General features: G+C 32.9%; 1 protein-coding gene across 1 annotated transcript; it reads left to right on the top strand.

Annotated features, from left to right (window-relative positions):
- Window positions 1-1,366: 1,366 nt before the first annotated feature.
- LOC143049844 (uncharacterized) lies at window positions 1,367-21,387 on the top strand. Its single transcript, XM_076223587.1, has 10 exons — window positions 1,367-1,866; window positions 2,866-3,711; window positions 5,288-5,482; window positions 8,241-8,429; window positions 9,563-9,742; window positions 11,194-11,386; window positions 12,499-14,419; window positions 16,551-16,644; window positions 17,371-17,450; window positions 20,756-21,387. The coding sequence occupies exons 1-10, from the start codon at window positions 1,431-1,433 to the stop codon at window positions 20,933-20,935; spliced, it is 4,314 nt and encodes a 1,437-aa protein (XP_076079702.1). The 5' UTR covers window positions 1,367-1,430; the 3' UTR covers window positions 20,936-21,387.
- The last annotated feature ends 1,594 nt before the right edge of the window (window positions 21,388-22,981 follow it).

The following is a 22,981-nucleotide window of genomic DNA, read 5'->3' as shown; positions in this document are numbered from 1 at the left end:
GTTAAGTTTAACCATGAAACAAGAGGACGTTAAACAAAATATTTTCTATTATCAAAATCAAAATCTTAAATGTACTGCAATTGAATTATTGTCTTCCAGTACACTTATTCGCAGATATTTCCAGTATGCTGTAGTTTTACTGCAACCTCTCGTTTTCTAAATGAAAAATTTCTGTTAAACGATTTATACAAACACTAACATATATTTGAAACATAATATTCCAGAGAGCTAATTGCTGCATCTATCATCTAATTATAATCCAGCTTCGCATTCTAACCATATCTTAACCAGAGTGTCTAAGAGCAAAAAACATTAAGTTTTAAAGATATTTTTTTTCTGTTCTGTTGTCTTGTGGCAAGCTGGTCCATAGTAAGTCATTTAGAAAAAGTTACTGTACGCTAAATTAGAGACAATAGGGGTTACCAATGTTTGAATCGCATAAAAAAATAAGGAAAAACACAAAAGCTGTGTACGTCGCACGAACTCAAAAAGGAGCGAGTAACATTAGTAGACAGGATCTCCTGCTATGCAATCATCGTTGCCGCCATGCAAACTCACACTCTGTCGATTTTTTAAAACGTTTTTCCACTTTCTGGAAACTGACAAGCACAACACATATTCTTTATATAAAGTGTTAAACGAAACCCTTCACAAAGAAAATCACATAAATGTATGATATCAATCGGCAAAATGCATATTCAGAGCAGGTACATGTTAATGTCATGTTCCCATTTTCAGAACAATAACACGATGAGTTAGAAATATTGCGACATATCATTCTTAGTTCTACCCACTAAATCGGAGAATTTATCCCTGAATGACACATGTCAAGTTAGATACACTCTACTTCATATTCTTAAGTATTTTGTTCGACCTCATTACTGATCGAAACCACGATCTTTTACATTCTAGATATCAGTGGTTAATTGCGTATAGAAATTATGGGTTGTTACATGTGATTATTTATCCGAAGCACGAAACAGGTGTACGTATAAGCGAGTTAAGAGTAGCATGTTCTTAAAAATAAAGTATTTGGCAGTATAATCCTGATTTGTGGTAGAAGTGATACCAGGTGGTCTATAGTCAAAACAAATCACCGATTCGTTAACGTCAGCGCCTGTTCATATGATATGAATATGGAAACTGTTCGTATTGTTGTCTTCGTAATGCCAATAGAATACCTACTGACCAAAAACCAGAAACAGCATCGGATAACACCATTTTAAGTATCTGTGATTTTATTATTTTACAGTGATGAAATTTTCCAAACTTATCATACTCCGTTTTAAGGTTTGTTTTTCAATTACACATGATTTATTATGATTTCAGCTTGCAAAAATATTGATGTCATATTTGTGGTTGACTCTTCAGATGATGTTTCAGAAACTGAGTTCAGATATATCAAACAAACTCTTATCAAAATTTCAAAAATGCTTCAAGATTATAGACATTCAAGGATGGGGGTTGTTTCATACGGAACAAGAATTTCAGACGTGATACATTTATCAAGTAATGCGTCTGTTATGTCAAGATCAATACAAATGTTAAAAGCCTCTGGAGGATCTAATAAACCATATTTAGGTATACTTGCTGGTCGAGCCTCGTTTTCAGATGACATATCAGACAGCACAAATAAGATTATAGTCTTTATTGCAAGTGGTTTGCAACAATACACAAAGCCAACATCACAACAGGCAAAAATGGCGAGGGAGGAGGGAATAAATGTAATGACAATAGGATTTGGCGATGGAGCGGTCAGACATGATCTCGAAGAAGTAGCATCAAGACGAAGTATGGTTTATATATATGACAGAGCCGCTAAAATTTACAAAAATGCAGATAAACTACCTTTGTATATGTGTAAAGGTAATTATAATTATTGATTGTATTAATATATTTTCACTTATCTTTTTTTCGCATGCAATTTTAATAATGAATGTACCGATTCGATTTATTAACGGTGAAAAGCATCTCCAAATCAAACGACTCGAATTTTATAAGCCAGATAAAAGTTTTAAATATTTTTAGGTGATTATTAAAAAATTAACCCACAAAAACATCAGGAGGTACGATGTTGATCTACTACTGAGGGACAGTAAAAGCAAAATGAGTAGCTAGTTTTAATAAAAGTATTTCTGACAGAAGGACAAATAGAATGTAGTTAAAAAAAATATCGGGTATAACTACTACATTTTAAATTTTGTAAACAAATTTATTAGTTTGACTGCTATAACTCAAGATTGTTTTTCACAAACTGAGAAAAAATTATGTTTACATCTGAGATTTGAGAAAGTCTATAGAAAGTCACCTTCCTGAATCTTTGATGCAATTTGTGTCAAAAAATATTCATAAAATATTAGCATTTTTTTTAAAATACAGAGTTATGCAGTTTTGTTTTATGGAGGAAAATATATATATATAAAAACATGAATACAGTCCTCTCATAATAAGCCACTAACCGTATAAAAACTTAAACGAATATGCATTTTGAAATCTAGCTATTAAAAAATAAAATATATTATAAATCTAAATAAAAAAAAAAAGATATGGTATGATTGTCACGGAGACAATTATCCACAAAAGACCAACATGACACAAAAAGGAGTATGTCCAGTAAGGACCGATTTTGGCGGCCATGCAGGGGTCTTACTGGACTTACTCCTTTAATTTACAACAATCGGTCACTGTACGGCCTTCGACAATACCGCATAGTCAGTTATAAATGTCCCCGTTATTACAAACGGAATAAAATTCAACCGGTAAAACTAACGGCCTAATTTTTGTACAAAATAATGAACGAAAAACAAATATAGTACACAGCAACACACGAAAACCACAAAATTACTCTATCTATATAAATTCCAGCAGCAAAACGAAGAACCAGAAATGATAAAAGTAACAGAACGGAGAGGAATAGCAGTTCAGAAGAAAGTGACGAATACAACGGCAGTGGAAGTGAAAGTGGCGTAAACTCAAGACATGCTAGCTATCGTAGTATGGACACTAGCACAAGCGAAGAATTTTACGACAAAGATGAAGGAAGTGGCTCTGGAAGTGACAAAGGCTCTTATAACGAAAGTGACGAATGGTATGAGAGCAGTGGTGACGAAAGTGACATGTTGGAAAAATCAGACGAGAATGACAATTCTGGAAATAGCAGCGATGATGAAAATTCTAATTCTAGAGACAAGTCTGATAAGAAAAGTGGAAGTGCATCTAGTGATGAAAGCGATAAATCTGAAAACAACAAGGATATCGATGCCTCATCCAGCGATGAAATTGATAACTCTAATGAAAACAGCGATGATGGAATAGACTCAAGTAGCAGTGATGAAAGCAGTGATAGTGATGAGAGTAACGCTGGTTCCTCTGACAGTTCTAATAATAGTAATGATGCAGACACTAGTTCGTCCGACAGTTCTAATAATAGCGATGATAGTGACACTAGTTCTGCAGACAACTCTTATATTAGCAATGATAGTGACACTAGTTCTGCAGACAACTCTAATAATAGCAATGACGGTGACGATAGCTCTTCCGATAGCTCTAATAGTAGCAATGATGGTGACGCTAGTTCTTCCGATAGCTCTAATAGTAGCAATGATGATGACGATAGTTCTTCCGATAGCTCTGATTCGGCAGAAAGATGGAAAGCATCAGACTCAGATGAAGCTGAAGCTGATCGATCGCTTTTGCGGAATAAACCCGAAGGTAATAAAGTCATATTTTTTATGATGAACTTCATAAATGGTATTGTTAACTTTTTGGTCCTTAATACTCTTTAACTTCTTTTATTATTTGGCCATTTTAACTATTTTTAAGTCGCGTGTAATTTATGAGTCTTTTGTAGAAGAAACACGCGTCTGGCGTACAACACTTTATTTGGGTATATATGATGAGTTTATTTAAGGAAATACCGAACAATTTTAAACTGCATAGTCGATTTACAATAAACGGCAGTTTTGATTCCACTCAACTTCTGAAACTCATGCGTGTATTTAGAATTAAGAATTACTACCACAATGAATAATGCAATTAAAATATTAAATGAGATGTTTTATTATTTGCAAAACATCTACGGTCGTCATTTGTTGGAATTAGTTCTGAATTTACGAAGTTTGCATGATTTAACTTTTCAACATGTATATATCGTACAAATGTCAATCTTTTTAAAACAGAAGTCTCAACATATACGTGTTTATACACGAGTACAGTTAAACAAGCTTAAAGCTTATATTGTATCGAGTAATACGAATTAAAACTTCAAATTTGGTATATTTGTCTTTTGCTTTTTCTATCATAGAGTTGCTTTCTTTTCATTAATGTTAACCCGATATTCTATTCATATCTTTAAACTCACGATCTATTTGTCATACATGTATTCATTGGCATGTGTAACCCGATAAAAAATAATTTTTTTTTAATGTTTTAAAATTTTAATATAATTTATTGGGATCAAACTTAATATCGTCAGGATGTTTTGTTAACATGACAGAACCGACACATGTGATAGTTTTACTATATAAGCATAATGACAGGTACTTGAGGTCCGAATATCCTTCTGGTACCCCTGAGTGGGAGTATTCCGAATAACATGAATAACACACATACAGTTTAATTTTGAGTATATCTTTGTTCAAACTTATATTTATTTTTTTTGTCTTAGACTATAAGTTTGAGACACCACTTTGAGATATATGCCGGTCGTTTGATATGTATATTTTAACTAAAACAATGTAAAATGATGTCTGCCAGTAACTTCAACATATATTCCAAGTGAAAACAAATAAACACTTATATAAAAAAACAAATGTGAATGATTAAGACGAGTGGTGTCATTCGCGGTTCTCTGACACAGGGGGGCACCAAAAGGATGTCCTGTCATCAAGTACCTGTGGACATAATTAATAAATTTTGATTCAATACCTCGTTCAAAGTGTTGTATAGCACATTTATATAACATGTTTCATATAGAGCTACATTTTGATCAGAGACTCTCCTTTTTGAATTTCTCTTGGAGTTAAGTATTTTTGTGATTTTACTTTTTATTTTTCTAGGGCCTGTTTATAAAATGTTAATCGTTCGGTTACTTAATAGTATTATATGGTATTTCTTAAACATGTACTGTCCGACATTTAGTTCATCTTAGTTTTTTTCTATACATATACAATTTGTCACATATATAATTTATGTCGTTGAGTATGGGGTCCTTTATTAATTTCTTCATTCCTAAATATTTAAACCCATTTTCTTTAAAATGTTTTCATTTAACCTTTGTTTGCTGCAGATTTATGTCGCAATTCTAAGATGATTCGAGGAGTTGGATACAAAGTACACCCAACACACTGCGATAAGTTTATCCAATGTTATTTTGATGGATTTGGTAATACACGAGCATCACTAAAGACGTGTCCATTCGGAGAGTATTGGGATCAACATAATGTTGCTTGTGTTGATGCGCAAATGGCTAATTGTCCAAATGGTAATACATACAAAAAACATTTAGCCATAGTTTTGATGGTATCATGGACGTATGGTTTATGTTTGTCATTTACAATTACCAGAAGCCTTTAAACACTGATTTCGAAACCGGCTCGTGGCAAATGTGTTCGATTCCTATCTTAATGGGTTTTAAATGAAAGCTACCTTAGAAATAACTATTACAAATATAACATAAAAAGTTAATTTAATAAGATTGTTTTTTTGTTATTGAACATTAAAAATAGTGAAAATATAGGACTGTATGAATGCAAAAGAAAAAGGTAAACATTAACGATTCAAAGATGTGTGTTGGGGGAGGATTTCTGGACCTGGTGTAGTTTCATAATTTCTACTGGGATCCAAATGGTCTCTCCCTTAATTGAAAAAATTCTCTCCTTGAAAAAAATGAATGTCTACAAAACTTTAAACTTGCAAAATTTGTCAATTACATTTTAAATCTCGAACAACCTTTCGTAAATGTATTTTTAAGAATGTTATATTCTTTTCCTGTTTTATGTAAATCATTTTTGACCTTTTCTGTTTCATTTTTGGGAATCATGCCTAAAGATTATTATAACATCATGAAAACATAATCAAAATCCTATTATACTGTCGAAATATATGGGTTATGCCCAACCGGAAAGGGATCAATTTAACACTTCAATGTTATATTCACTAGCAATTAACACGATGCTGTTAATTGATTATTATTGTTTACAATTTATTAACCTTATGTCGTTTTATTTTTAAAATTCCTTTGTGTTAAAGTAATAAATGTACGAACTTCGTAATTGCTATAAAAAATTATAACAACAATTATAATTTATTTACGTTTTAATAATGACGCAGTTCATGACCGCAATTAAATTGACTAATAAAATATTAGTAATCAAAATTGTTAGAACCACTATATTTTAACATCTTTCTTCTAAAAATAGTTTTTATTATCCCGTTACATCATTTAAATCAAACATACATACAAATTATGTTTTACAAATGATTTTATTGACTCTTTGACGATCTGTTATCCAACAAGACAGTATTACTATAAAATATCATAGAATTTGTCCAACTATTTCGAAAAGCCTATCTTCATAACATTCCTGAAATTCTTGTGTATCTATTTGTTGGAATAGGAGGATATGTTTTACTCATGAGTGAAAAAAGACAGAATAAAAAACGTTACTTAAAAAACTGAACAATAACCAGACACAAATCCCCCTGCGAAATAAAGGAAATGATATCAGGTGACCCGGAAGGGTCAGCAGATCCTGCTCCACATAAAACATCCGTCTTGTTACTCATGAACAGAGAGGTTTATAAAGATTCAAAATAAAAATAATAAACCCTTGGATTTGTATAATATCTCTTATTTATAGTATGAATCAATAAAATTGAACATGGAAATGGAGGAATGTGTCACAGAAATAAAAGCCGAAGTCCACCTGTGGGTCTTTATTGCAGCGAGAAACTCCTGCACCCGGAGTCGTACATCAGCTGGCCCCTAAACAAAAGTGTATACTAGAATAGTAATAATGGATGTCATACTAAACTCCGAAATATACTCAAGAAACTAAAATTAAAAATCATAGTAATAATGGATGTCATACTAAAATCCGAAATATACACAAGAAACTAAAATTCAAAATCATAGTAATAATGGATGTCATACTAAACTCCGAAATATACACAAGAAACTAAAATTAAAAATCATTCAAGACTAACAAAGGCCAGAGGCTCCTCACATGCGCAAAAATGCAGCGGGGTTAGACATGTTTAGTGAGATCTCATTCCTCCCCCTATACCTCTAGCCAATGTAGAATAAAGAAACATATATCAATACGCACAGTAAAACTCAGTTTAAAAAAAGTCTGGTGTCAAAATAGGTAACAAAAGAAACTAAACAAAATGACAATGATACATTAATTTACAAAGGACTACTATCAGTTACTGACTACCAGCTCCAGATCCCAATTAACCCATTTATGTCAGCTTATCAAATAAATACCGTAAGGAAATAACTAATACTTCAAACTCAATAAAAGCGGTGTCTGCTTTGCTAAACATTCACTGGTTCAACGCAGTGTAACAAAGAAGACGTCACCAAGAGTTTGATGAAACATGTTTTACGGAAGTGTTAGAAAAGGTTACTCGTGTCTTTGGTCTACAATCAGGCTTTGTCAGTCTTGTATTGTTTTTAATTTTAGTTTCTTGTGTACAATTTGGAGTTTAGTAGGGCGTTCATTATCATTGAACTAGTATATATATTTGTTTTGGGGCTAGCTGAAGGACGCCTCCGGGTGCGGGAATTTCCCGCTGCATTGAAGACCTGTTGGTGACCTTCTGATGTTGTTTGTTCTATAGTCGAGTTTGTTGTCTCTTTGACACATTCCCCATTGCCATTCTCAATTCTATTTGTACCAAAAAAACATGATTGTCCCCTCACCAATTGTGTTCTACGGTCTATATGGTTTATCGACAAGGATTGTTTTTTCTTTCTTGTAATATAAAGTAAAAGAAAAGGTTCTGTTCACGATTCTATGAAACATATCAAGCCACTAGCACAGTAATTCTTTATGAGTAAAGGAAACAAAAATATACACAAAACTCTGAATCCTTTCTTCAAGTAAAACAAAAAATAATTATTCTAAAGACATTCAAAAAATATATATACGTTACATTAATGGTTTCGATGAAAATTGTCACGTCCGCTTTAACATGAGATTCTAATACTGTAAATATAATTCTGATTTTTTTAGATCCATGTAAAGCTTCGGCGCTGTTAACAAGAGCAATTAAAAACAGCTGTCGTTCATACTGGGGCTGTCACAAAGGTCAATCAGTTGTCAACTGTTGTCCACAGAAAATGTCTTATCAGCCTAGAAAGGGGTGTGTTCCCGATCCTGACTGTAAAAGTGAATGTCCCCCAGAAGAGGGACCAGAATATGGTAATTTTTTGCATGCGTTTCTTGAACCTCAATTGGTTCACGCGAAACTAAACGTTTTAGATATCAAATATGTATTTCCTTGGGAGCCTAAAACACATAAATTTTCTTACAATAAAAAGTATCTATCGAAGATACAATTTAACAGGTGGTGGGATGAGAAGGTATTATAAGGCCGATACAGAACAAGAATAAGAGAGCAAAAAGATACAAACTCATCAGTCAAAAACAAATAAACAATGCCATGGCAAAACAAATCCGACAAACAACGAAAGACAAACAGTAAACAAAACACAACAAGGAAAACAAAAAACGCTAAGCCTTTTGTAACGCAAAAACCTTGACAACCCGCAATTGAAGAATCATTTGTGTTTGTTATACTACTGTTCGAAAAGGCCTTTGGCTCCCTCGCCTTCATATAATTACGACCATGCATAAGTCATGTTTACAAAAATATAAAATCACTTTCGTGGCTAGATAATTTTAAAAGACTATCCATGTATTAATGAAATAACTTTATTGAATTGATTCCATGGGCCAATAATCCCGATTTCTCTTAAAATCTTAAGTTAATGTTAAATCAATGGTAAGCATAAGAAATAAATAGTTTTTCATGACGCGCACAAGTACACAGTAACACATAATTCATAATCGATTGCAATTGGTAAACAAGTCTTTTCCAAACTGACAACTATCCAACAGATTATAAATGACGTTGATGAATTTGATTTTTACTAAATCAATTGATTTTATTCGCTGTTATAATTATGATTAAACGCATTCTGTTTTTCTTTATTTTTTCTTTTCATCAGTATTTGTTTATATCATTATTGAAAATTTATAACTACTACGGCAATGTTGTCAATTGCGAAGACATAACGTTTAAAGAACACTCAGATGTATGTGTAAGTCGTGTTGCTTAACCTTTTTTCTGATTAGAGTTTTTTATATAGTTGTCTGTCTGTTTGCATTTTTTATTCGGTCCTTTCGTTGTCTGTATTCTCAACATTTTTTAGTGTATGTTACCTTTATCAAACTTAAAATGCATAATAATCTACGAAACATACCAGTATTCCAGATATACGATTGTATTTTACCAAAATGAATAATGTATAAATCATTTTCCACTTTTGCAGGGACTTGTGATAAGAAACCTTTGTTTGGAAAGCCATATCTGTATAAACAATGGATTGAAAGCGGACACTGGGTGGAGATGCTGTGTGCCCCTGGAACACTGTTCGATGATAATGATTGTGGATGTACAATGAGATCAACACATATGACGTCACTTGGAGTCAGAGCCATAGCAAAAGAAAGTATGTTAATCAATTGTTCACAGATATGAAATGTCTGGATGATAAATGAAGTCGTATTCAGTTTAGAGTGCCTTTTCTATTGATGGCAAATCAGTATAAGTCAGTTAAATTAATGGTTCGGAAGTGTATGGTCCACTGTGCATAATCAACCAATCCATCATCCCTACCCCTCGCTCTTCGATTTTTCTTAATCATGTTAAAATCAATGATCAATTCAAAGTATGGTAAACCGTTAAAAGTTTGTGTACTTTGACAATAAGCAAATACAAGTAAATATCTTTTTGTTTGTAAAAAGGAATGAACAAGTCTGTATTTATAGGATGAAAATGTAATAATACTTCTGCATTTTACACATTTAAATCATCAAAATAGGAATCTACTTTATAAAATTGAGATAGGAAATGGGGGATGTGTCAAAGAGACAACAACCCGACCATAGAACAGACAACAACAGAAGGTCACCAACAGGTCTTCAATGCAGCGAAAAATTCCCGCACCCGGAGGCGTCCTTCAGCTGGCCCCTAAACAAATATATATACTACCTCAGTGATAATGAACACCATACTTAAACTCCAAATTGTACACAAGAAACTAAAATTAAAAATAATACAAGACTAACAAAGACCAGAGGGTCCTGAATTGGGACAGGCACAATAATTCGGCGGGTTTAACATATTTATGAGATCTCAACCCTTATGTTCAGACAAATCGATTTGGGTTTGGATTAAGTTGCCAAAATCAACATTTTTCCGGCAGTGTCGATACCAATTTACAGAATATGGCAGTTGCTTTTCACTTGTTCTGTTGATTGATGGCGTTTTGTAAGTTATTTTCCCAGGCATTGATTACCTTATCAGTATTTGGCAATTTTTGTGGTATTTTGGGTCCTCAATGCTCTTCAATTTCGTACTTGTTTGTTTTTCTAACTTTTTTTATCTGAGCGTGATTGATAAGTCTTGTGCAGACGAAACGCGAGTTTGGTGTATCAAATGATAAGCCTGGTACCTGTGATAACTGTCAATGGTTTCCTCTTTTTTAATTTGCATTGGAGTTCGGTATTTTCGTTCTACTACTTTATTTACTAACGTATGTCGAGTGCCATTTTTATCTTATTTTTCACGGTTTCTCTGATTATGTTTTTTTTTAATTTCACAATTACTCTAGAAATATCTATTTACTATTATCAATGATATTTATTTCAATGTATAGGACAAAAGATCTTGTATTAACCACACATATGTATGCTCTCAGCCAAGGTATATAAAAAACACTAACATATGTCAGCAACTGAAACAAAAAACCCCAAAACAGAACATTCAATTCTTTCCTACTAATAACTTTAAACATATAACGATAAAGGTATATTACTTTTATGGCATATTAAAAAATGTTTTACAGAGTTTTAAGAACAAATCATATATAATCATAATTTTAAATATATTTTTTCATAGCATGTAAACCTGAGCTGTATTTGCCGTTCTGTCAAGGAGTTAAGGACTGGTCTAATAAAAATACTTTAGTCCAGAATGAAGATGATAGGGTGGTCGTGGTAAATGGTAAAGCATATTTTGATGGAAAGTCCAGTCTATTTATACCAAGATTTTCTGGTGCACATTACGGAGAAAGTATCTATATAAAAATAAGGTAAGTATTTAAATTCATGGATATAATATACTCAAGAACAATGTCCAATCACAGGAACATCACACGATTACTTCAGTTAAATCACTTGTAGGGGCATTAAGGCTCCGTTTTGGCCCACGAAAACAAATTGTTTGACAACTATTTCAAATTGCACACTATGTATGGAAATGCATTGGGTCAAGAAATACAAATAAAAAACATAATCACGTCATAGTATTATCGTTTTCTCTAAAACGATGAAAAATACAAAATTTATGCAGTTTGTCATTATCATTTCCATTGTGAAAACATCATGCGCAGTATACAGACAAGAAACAAAAAATGATTTAAGAGAAGCTTTATTATGACTATTGAAATAATCTCCCCAAATATAAAGTTGTTTCTTGGATGCGCACATACTTTTCCGATCTAATTATACTAAAATTGTATGAATAATAAGGAAAATCAGGATTTTTTTTTTACAAAATATACATGTTTGTTAAGGTTTGTTGCCATGGCTGGCAACTCGATCAATGTGAAATTTGTTTTTATTTTCTGAATATCTTGTACCTTGGTCTAGTTTGGACAAATTTAAGAATATGTATGATAACTTTTAGATTTCAGTAATATTTGGGCCAAATAAGGGCCTTATTGTCTCTACTACTCCGAACAGTGGTCCATGTATTTCGCTAAGTTAATTTTATTCGATTATTTGATACATCTGGAGTTCATAGTAAAAGCTATGTACATGGATTAAGCTATTATTTTTCTGCCCTGTCGTCATATAAATCTGCAATTGTTTCGGTCCATATATATTATCAGCTTTCAAGTATTCGTGTGTGCGCGTTTCTGATGACTGTACATCCAGGAAGTGCTTCAAACGCATAAAATCAAGTGCTTGTTTCTTTTGTTTTACCATGCCTTCCACAGAAGACAGGTAACATCCCGGTTCAAATTCCTCTGCATGTATTAACATAATTGATTTTGATCGAATACATTACTATCACTGAAGATTATCAGCATATATAGAACTGTTTGTAAAAATACTAACCATGAATATGACAAATGCTTTAATAATAAATAATCAAAAGGTATGCAAAGTACTGACTATTATTTGTTTCATTTTTTTTAAGATACAAACCTGATTTTTCTGATGATTCTCCTGATAAACAAACTGATGATAAAAATGAGCCCGTCTTTGAAACAAGAAGAAAACGATCGATTCTTAGCAGGCAACGGAGAGATTCAAATATAGAAAATGACGGTCAAAATGGCGACACAATAGGATCAACAAATACAGAAACCAATCAAAATGTAGAATCTAACCTGGAACCCACCAATCAAGTTGGAGAATCCATGACAGATACAAAAATACCTAGTCAAAATGACGGTTCCTCGTTTTCGAATGTAGAAATTAATAGTCAGAATATGGAAGAGTCTATAGTGTCAAACAATCAACATTCCAATGATGATTCTCAACATTCTTCATCTTTTGGGGATATTTCTAATCAGGACGCCACTGACAATACTAAGCCTATTGTTTCTGACGATGCGAGACTTGACAGCTCAAATAACGGTAACGACAATAAAGATGAGCAGGACATTTCTTTGTCAGGCACCAATGATATCAATGATGACACAAACAGTATAAATGAGAAAGGCCTAAGTGATGATTCCACCATCAATCAAACTGACGATAACAAGATATCAGCAAGCCAATCATCTGGAGAGGCGGGAAACGTCAATGATTTGAATTCTAAAAACACAGACGATGGTGGAGACGGAAACGATAATTCTATATCGATGTCAAAATCGTCTGGAGAGACGAGAAAATCTGTCGATAAAACCGGAAGTGGAAAGGGTTCGTCCGATTCCGACAGCGGTGAACAGTATTCGTCGTTTTTTGAAACATCACAGTTTGATGATCAACAAAACACTCAGTACGATTACAATTTCGATAACAGTGACAATAACATTCAGAGACCTGTCAATGAGGAGAATGATGGAAATAGCAATCAAGATGAATCATACTTTTCGAGCTGGTTTAGTAACGGGAACGGGAATAGTGTTAGGAACGATAACTCAGAGTATGTTCAAAATGATAAAGATAGTGGAAGTGGTGAATCCTATTTCAAAAACTGGTTTGCAAACTCTGACCAAAAAAGTGGGCGTGTCGATTTTGAACAAAATCAAAATAATGATCTAGCAAGTAGCCGGGAAAGAATCGATCAAGATAACAGTATATATAATCAAGGGGTTAAAAAAGGAAGTAATCTAAATGACGGATCGTCAAGTGAAGACAATGAAAATCAGAATGAAAATTTGAAAGTGTTGCAGTCATCTAGTTCTATTAGAGGGCGAAAATTTACATTTAGGCACGGGTCTGGAGAAAGAAGAGATTTTTACCGGGATTATAGTAGTGATATGAGTAACAACGAAGGAGATGCTATAGAATCCTGGGAAAATTCGAGCGAGGAAAATACAATACGCAGACGAAAGGTTAAAACAAAGAGTAGTAGTGATAGTAGCGATGACAGAAGTGATCAGAAAAGGCGTCGTCAAAATACTCGTTGGAGCAGCAAAAGCGATAAAGATATCGACAGTGACGTCAGCAGCGCAATTAGCGAAGGATACGTTGATAGTAATTACGAATTGAGTTCCGACTTTGGCAATTCTAATCTTCAAGCTGATATTACTGGTCTAGGCATTAACCATCAAATGGGAGAAATGTATTTTGCAAAGACAAATATTGATGAAAAGCGTCAAAAATTAATATCTATTAGAAGGATTCGAAGAGAAAGAAATGAAATGTTGCGAGAAATGGAAAATTCTAGATTAGAAATTAGAAATAACGTGAATCTTAAACGAGAAGGATTTCAACAGAGTTCAAGGTCAGATATGGCGCTGATATCAAACGGAGCATGCAGTAGAAAGTCCAAAAATTGTCTAGAAGATCCATCTCTTTCGATTGGTACAAGCAAAGATGCAACCAGTTGTTTTGTTTATGCTACAGAAAGCAAACAGACGAACATTAAATTAGATAAAAGTGATAAGGTTGGTACAAATAAACTCATCATAGATACCAAGATTGAAATTTTATATTTACGCCAGACGCGCGTTTCGTCTACAAAAGACTCATCAGTGACGCTCGAATAAAAAAATGTTAAAATGCCAAATAAAGTACGAAGGTAAAGAGCATTGAGGACCACAAATTCCTAAAAGTTTTGCCAAATACAGCTACGGTAATCTTTTCCTGAGGTAGAAAAGCCTTAGTTTTACAAAAATTCAAAATTGTTGACAGTAAATTTATAGTTATGAACATATCAATGATAACTCAAGTCAACACAGAAGTGCTGACTACTGGGCTGGTGATACACTCGGGGAATAAAATCTCCACCAAATAGTGCAAAGATAAAAACTCACCAAAGATGCCATGCTTATAATTGGGGGTACAAGGCACGAGTTCCGTCTTCATAAGACTCATAAGTTGTAATAAATAAATAAAAACAGTTAAAAGGCAAAAACAGAGCATTAGAAATAAAAAAAAAATTTGTGCAAAATACAAATGACAAATAGTCAAAAGATACATAAATGATCAATAAATTAATGTAAACTATATAGTAGCTAGAGACTAAGGTTGACAAAATGAACGCTCAAATAGAAATGAGCATACAAATAGACATTTTCTTTTCTCTGTTTAAAATCAATTTGACTAAAATTGCAGTCATCTTATGCAGGATAATTAAAAGAGAGCTCATGTTTCCCCAGTAAAAATTGTAAATGTTTAATAATTACTGTCACAAAATTAAAGGTCGTGATCAAGGTCGTTGACGTGAATACATTTATCTGACTGTTGGTAGTGCAAACATAAATGGAGAGTTGTCTTATTGACACTCATACCACATCTTCCTATTTCTATGTGTGATTGTAAGACAAATGTTACAGATTTTTTAAGGGACCAGCTGAAGGACATCTACGGGTGCGGGAGTTTCTCGCTACATTGAAGACCCATTGGTGACCTTCGGCTGTTGTTTGCTCTATGGTCGGGTTGTTGTCGCTTTGACACATTCCCCATTTCCTTTCTCAATTTTATAAAATCATGCATCTAGAATAATACTTCACTTTAAAAGAAGATCAGATTGATGAAAAACTCGCCTCATAGATTGAAAAACTATCTATTTGCATTAAAAATACTATCTTGGTGTTAATTAGATACACCAAATCAGATTGGATTTGTTCTTGTCCTAAACATGCATGGAATATTTTTCACTTGATGTCAAGGTCAAGTAAAAGAATATGGTATATGTCACCGATTTCAGTAAAAAATTTACATAGTTACAACAACTGAAAATCGAAAAAATAATGCGTTCATCTCATTTATAATTAGCAACATTACTGGTTGAATTCTTTCAAAATATGTGAAGATTTGTATAGAAAGCACATAAAATGAGCGTAAAATCTTCAAAAATGTGTCTTACAATCACACATATATATAGGAAGATGTGGTATGAGTGCCACTAAGACAACTCTCCATCCAAGTAACCTCATAAGTCATGGTATAGCCTTCAACACCTCTGATTTCAACAATCCATAGATTAAACAAGAACTATCTTTAAAAAAGATATCCGACGTATTTAAATTTGAGTATATGTTTAAAACTATCATTTCAATAACCTTCAGAAGCACAAAGATACCATTTAAATAACGTTTTCTCTGTTTGTGTTCAGTATTCTCGGTCCTCGTATCTTTGTGTTTACATTCACCAAAACCCCGCTGAAATCTCACATGCGTAGGTGCGTTCTAAAAGTCATCTACGTTCGTATAACAAAGTTTACATTAAAAATTATATAATTGTCCCGAATTAACAGCTGTCACGGATGCAAAGAGCTATTGGAGAAACAATTATTTTAATAAAAATATAAATCTTTGTAAGATCTAGTTCAAATATTTATAGTTTTTCATTTGCTTTCCATCACCATATAATTAACGAGACGTTTTTTCAATCACAACCAAATCACCCACCATGACAGCATTTTGTCCAATCACAGAAAGGATTTTCGAGCATGCGTATTGTGTTGTCATAGTTAAGCGTCCTTAAGTTCAAAGGGCACAAACCGAAACTATACCGACTACGTCGGAAAAAAAAACATATGTTGTATAACCACAAATCTATTTCATAATTTAGGATGATGATGATTGGAGGACAGTGATATTTACTATTAATGAGGGCGTGTTTAGAGCTTATGACGAGGATTCTACAGACTTTGAACCCGTGTCAGGTAACAAATAAATAAATAACTTGCATATCAATGAAATATATATGACACATTATCTTTTCCTTTTCAACTAAATTACTTTTCATCTGAAGAACTGTAACATTAAACTGAAGATAATTCAAAGTAACGTTATAAACACATGTTAACATATTTACAAAATAACCATGTTTTCGTACAATTTTTATACAATACATTGTCATTTATAGAAATTTGAATTGCCCATCCAAAAAATAACCGCATCGCCATCACGATACCCAAATCCTGCCTGTGTTAATTTGTTTTGTTTTTTTTTTGTTTTTTTTTTTTTTGCCCTTTAGTACTAGTGTAATTTAAATTTCAAATAATTACCTTTTCTGCTTAAATAACTAGAAAGCTATTTGTATAAGACAATGTGGAGTGCATCAGCATTTTATCACAGAAATTCACCTTTTCAGAAACTAGAGGACTATGGTTAATCTCAGTGTTCGTACACCAAAATGAAAATAACGTTACGTCATTGGTTTAATTTCAATTGTTTAGAACGTTTTTGACAAATCACAACGTTTTGGTGTACGCTTTTGAATATATTACCCAGAATGCATTAGATTCTGAAACGGCGAATTGTTATAAAAAAAGGACAATAAACCCTATGAAAGTTAGGTTTTTTTTGTATTTCTTTTCTTATTGGAATATTATTTTGCATTTCAAAGATATTAAAAAATTCAGAGTTATCTTTCTTTGACTTTCCAGGTCCAGTGAAAACAACATTTGCTGGTATATATATTGGGCAAGGTACTGGAATGAAGAACTTTAAAGGATATATGGATGAGGTGATTTTTATGTATTTTGCTCTACTCATATGTAGTTAAGCTAGCTATAAAAACAGGTTCTCTAGAAAAAGAAATGTCTGTGCCAATTCAATAAAATGACAGCTAGTTGTTGTCCATTTGTTCGGTGTGGTGAGGCTTTGGTTAAAACAAATTTCCATGTTTTAATTTTTAATTTTTTTTTTTTTTTTTTTCGTGTTTTTGTTTTTTTTTTTTTTTTTTAGTTCATTATTTTTATAATTTTATTCGAAAGAATCAATATATTGATTAGAATTGTAGCATTACTATAAAAAAAATATTTGATATAGAGCTGTCCAGAGTGCAAATGTATCCCATACAGCCATTGACTTTCTTGATTTTATTGATAAATAAAGGCAAGAGTAGTATACCGCTGTTCAAAACTCATAAATCCATGGACAAAAAACAAAATCGGGGTAACAAACTAAAACCGAGGGAAACGCATTAAATATAAGAGGAGAACAACGACATAACACTAAAATGTAACACACATAGACAAAATCCCACGAGAATAACAAATATAACATATGTATATAACATCAAAACCAAATACATGAATTTGGGATAGACAAGTACCGTGACACGTCTTATCGCAATGTGAATTTACACTCAAAAATAAGAGAAAACAAACGACACAACGTTATAATGTAATACACACAGAAACGAACTATAATATAACAATGGCCATATTCCTGACTTGGTACAGGGCATTTTTAAAGGAAAAAATGGTGGGTTGAACCTGGTTTTGTGGCATGCCAAACCTTGATAAAACTTGTTTTGAAAAACTTCATTAAATTTTACCATTTTGTAAATATATATTGGGAACACGAAAAAATGCATCAAATTTAGCAGTATTACAAAGAAAAGAATTAAATCGCTATCCATTAGAATTAAAAATAAAGGTCTAAAGTTTTCAATATTTAATAGGACTTTTAAATAATTGTATAAATCCCTTCTTGTATGAGGCTTTCACTCTATCAAAGAATCTAGACTCAGAAGGATGTTACACACGGTTTACGTATATAAAAAAAACATTGCAAAGGAAGCAAATGTAGACTTTAATAATATTGAGGAATGTAAGAATCTAAATCTAAAACTCCTGAATCACTGTGAAAAATTATATAAACATAAATTTGAGAAAATAGATATTAACGGTAAACTTCTTTTATATAAAACATTAAAACAATACAATTAAGTAATACAATAGAAACATGTCTGAATTTTGATATATTTGAAAATCGACATAATATCAATAAATTAAGATTAAGTTATCATAGTTTATTAATAGAAAAAGGGAGACAGAGGCGGATTTAGGGGGAGGGGGGCAGGGGGCCCGGGCCCCCCTTTTTGGGAAAAAAATTGGTTGATTATATAGAGAATCACTGAAGCGTGACTGGATCGGGCCCCCTCTTAGGTCAGTCAGTGGGCCCCCACTTATGAAAATTTCTGGATCCGCCACTGGGAGACACCTTAAAAACCCATAGGGAAAACCGGTTGTGTCAGTCCTGCAATACAATTGAGGATGAAAAACATTTTCGTTAGTATTGCAGGAAAAACGCTTTCATAAGACCAGTTTTAGTGAAAAATTAACAAAGACTAAAAGTATAGACAATTTTAATAGCCTCAATGAAAATGAAAAAATATATATATATATTCTTTTCCCATCAACACAAAAACAGGTAGAAAGCATAGTATGAGGTTCTTTATATGGCATAAAAAGTTTGATTTAATGTCTTCTTTAAGGTCACTAATTTTTCAAACAATTTAGAAACATATATTTGTCTACACTACGTTTTCTACCTTAAGGATGTACTTAGGTGAAATTTTAAAAAATCAAGAAATTGAAATTGATAATACATGTTGAATGAGCATCAGCTATGGAACAAAATAGGCTAAAAATATTGATAGGTCATGGGGCTCCTTTTCGAGTTATTTGAGTTATAAAAATTGGCGGGAAAAGGCTGACTGGGACTATTACCTTACATTTGCATTGGTATTATTTGGGTGTTAAATTGAAAGAACAAAAATTAAGAATCTGCTTTTGGAAAATGGCCTTTTATGAGCTATTGAAGTCATTTATGAAAAGAAAAATGGGTGTTATGGGGCAAAATATCTAACCTGTATTGATGGAAAAAACCCAAGGAGTCCGAACATTTGAAAGCAATTTCCAAAACCTCACCCAAGTACATCCTTAAATTGATAGATAGCAGATAAATGAAGATACTAGTTTCACGTCTTAGATCGATATTAAGTGTAATAGAAACACACTTTCAATAAAGTGTATGTAATAGTTATGTTTAGTAGTCCAGTATTCTATGATTTTAAACAACATTGTCTTTGATACTACTACGGTGTATATAAACGACCTTGAATGGCTATGGACTATAAATAACATTTATGAAAAATATTAAAATATTCTAAAACATGGTCACAAAAATGCAAAAATAGTTTAACTGCTTTTGAATCAGACACCAGGTCTGCATTAAAAGCATGTGGGGGAAACTCGTTCGACTGTCGAAAGGTTCGATTTTCAGTGGACAAAATAAGCGCGTCCTCATTGAGCTTAGGTGTGCCGGATTTTTGAAGTAGCATGTCCGTTAAATTCAAATGCAGGTAACCAAGATACTGTCCATGCATATCAGTGTCACGTTGTTAATAGATTATAAAGAAGGTAATGCCTTTAATCCTATTTAATACGTTTCAGATTAAAATGCGTATATATTATCGGTTAAAAAAGTGCGAAATTGGTTTTCAGTTTCAATGTTGTTCTAAACACTTAACAGAAGACGTATGTCTCAAATAGGATCATTTTTTATAATTATTTTATTCTATTCGTTAAGCCCACGTTTGCAATATAAAAAAGGTTTATATGTATTTGATCTAGCAAATTGGACACACACACAAAAACGAATTAACCGACATTCACAAAATTCAATTCCTATATGCAAACCATTAACCACAGACATCGCTTCTATTGTAAATTGTGTGGTAGCCTTCAAAGGCAGGGGATGACAGGCTCTTTTTATATAGAGAGTAAAAAAGGTGGTTGTAGGATATGGCGAATGAAAAATATGGGATGGGGGTGAAGAGGACATTTTGAATGTGAGATATAGGGGTAAAATAAGTATATGGGCAAATGTGGGAGGAGGGGTAAAAAATGTAGGATCTTAGAAAAAAAATTGGTATTTGTGGAAGTGGGAAAAACTTGCAAAATAGGAGGATTTGAGAAATCTGCAACCCGTATCACCCTCAAAGATTCACTCCTTAATTTCTTTTTATTTCCATTGTAGGTCTATATCTATTTCTGCAAACCAGAAGAGTTAGACGATTTTAAATCTATGGAATTACCGAAAAAGAAAACTTCGTCTGATGATAGCTGTGATTATGTGAATGAAAACATAGTTAAACAACATTCCGAAAGCAACGAAGAAATGGTTGTAGAATCAGTGGACCCTTGGTGGGGAGAATAGCAGAGATTTATTGAAGGAATCCGTACCATGATTGATCTAAATACCAATTAAGACACCATTTTGCAATGGGTACGTCGTTGTCGTGGACATATTTAATTTGATATTACCTCATTTGCTAAAATTAGAACGCCGGGAATGCGTAAACGTAGTTTTCAAAGACGACAAAACAATTTGTGATGTGTTTATTTTTCGCTAAACAACATCAGTTTTGTTCATCTCTTCGGTATACTTCGACTTTGCTCGACAAACCTCGGAAAAAACACATAACTCGAATCAACTTCTTGTAATATAATCGCCAATTATATATAGACCAAAATTTTCGATATGGTACTGACGCCTGAACTAAACCTTCATATATACATATCCACATTTAGATTATACGTATACCTCAGAAATCCGATCATTCATTTATATCATGATGTACACTTATAAATAAAAGGTTTTTAAATATATCAAGGTTTCATAATTTCCCATACAAATAAAATCAAAACAGGTCCAAACAGTGGGAACTGTGTGTCCTTCTAAGTATCCAGGTTCGTCCATTTTTTTGTGGGGACTGTTGTTATCGATCGTTTCATTTGGTTTTTCTCTCTTAGTCATTTGTCGTCAGCCTTGCAATCATACCACATTTCATCATTTCTAAATTGAAATGTATAAGAGAGATGTAAGATACCAAACGGATATTAAAAACTCATCAGCCGAAAAGAAAACTAACAATCCGATGACATTTGAAGACCATAAACAGTGGCGGATCCAGAGGGGGCCATAGAGGGCGTACGCCCCCCCCCCCTTTTTGCTTGGACTTTTTTTTTTGTAAAAAGATTAATAAGACTATAGACTTCGTGAACTTTGCCATTTCCCGTGTATTTAATTTTTATGAGACAATTCTTTACATATAAAGATTTTTTTCGCCAGTATTTACTGATTATGTCAAAAGTAAAATTACAAAATACTGAACTCTGAGGAAACTGATTCAAAACGGAAAGTCCCTAATCAAATGGCAAATTCAAATGATAAAACACATCAAACGAATGGACAACAACTGTCATATTACTGACTTGGTACAGGCATTTTCAAATGTAGAAAATGATGGATTGAACCTGGTTTTATAGCGCTAAACCTCTCACTTATATGACAGTCGCATCACAGTAGAGTGATTCGGTATGGTTGAGTTGACCAGTTCGTCGAAAAAATGTCACTCAGTCATTTTGAAATTCAAATTACAGGAACACATTTGCAATTCTGAGCATGAAAAATCATGACACCTTCAAAGCGACAAAGGAGTGAGCAAGAACGTATTGACCTCTATTTCACAATTCAACCAAACAGAAAGTTATACTCTATTATACTGTCATGAAAAAAAAGTTCCACATCAATATTATTTACCTACGAAATTATGTTTAACTCCAAACGCCTGCGCCTATCTTAAAATAACATAGCTGAATAATTATCCCCAGTCATAATTGGCTAATAGAAACGAAAATTTCCAACAGAATAATATAGCATTAAATGAACATAATGAATAAAAAACGGGCGTATTTTTTTGGGGGGGAGGGGTTTGCATGAACTGATATATTGAATACTTTTATCAAGATCAGACTGCAACCTGCCTGCTGGGTGTGGCCTTTATGTCTCCATTTGTCGACCGTCATTCATAAATTCGTTGACATTTCAGACTCATTCGTATCCTTTGGTTAATTTTCAATTTTGTTGGGTAAAACATATCAACCAAAAATTTGTATAAAAATTGCTTGTTAGTCTTTTTTAACTCGTGTCGCTCGTATTGTAAAAGTCATCGAACAGCGCAGCGTGTATCTTGTTTACAACAAGAAATCTGAGAGTTTATGCTAACTTAACATACAACAAGCGAGAATTTTCCATGTCTATTTTTTACTGACAAGTCCCACATCAAATATATCAGTTCCAAAAAACGCCCCCCAATCTCATAAGCATTTTTTTTTTTAAATAACATGAACTTACTAGTTAACATAATCTAAAATTTAAAATTCGCAAAGCGACAAAAACAGATCACTGCCGATAAAGAGA

Source organism: Mytilus galloprovincialis, chromosome 10, assembly GCF_965363235.1.
Source record: "Mytilus galloprovincialis chromosome 10, xbMytGall1.hap1.1, whole genome shotgun sequence".
Taxonomy (NCBI): Eukaryota; Metazoa; Mollusca; class Bivalvia; order Mytilida; family Mytilidae; genus Mytilus; species Mytilus galloprovincialis.
This window is presented reverse-complemented; position numbering and strand designations above follow the sequence as displayed.

Bases quoted from the DNA above. Each gene is read 5' to 3' on its own strand.
- LOC143049844 (XM_076223587.1), top strand. From the start codon at position 1,431: ATGCTTCAAGATTATAGACATTCAAGGATGGGGGTTGTTTCATACGGA. The intron at 14,420-16,550 runs GTTGGTACAAAT...TTCATAATTTAG, and splicing joins AATTAGATAAAAGTGATAAG to GATGATGATGATTGGAGGAC. The intron at 17,451-20,755 runs GTGATTTTTATG...TTTCCATTGTAG, and splicing joins TTAAAGGATATATGGATGAG to GTCTATATCTATTTCTGCAA.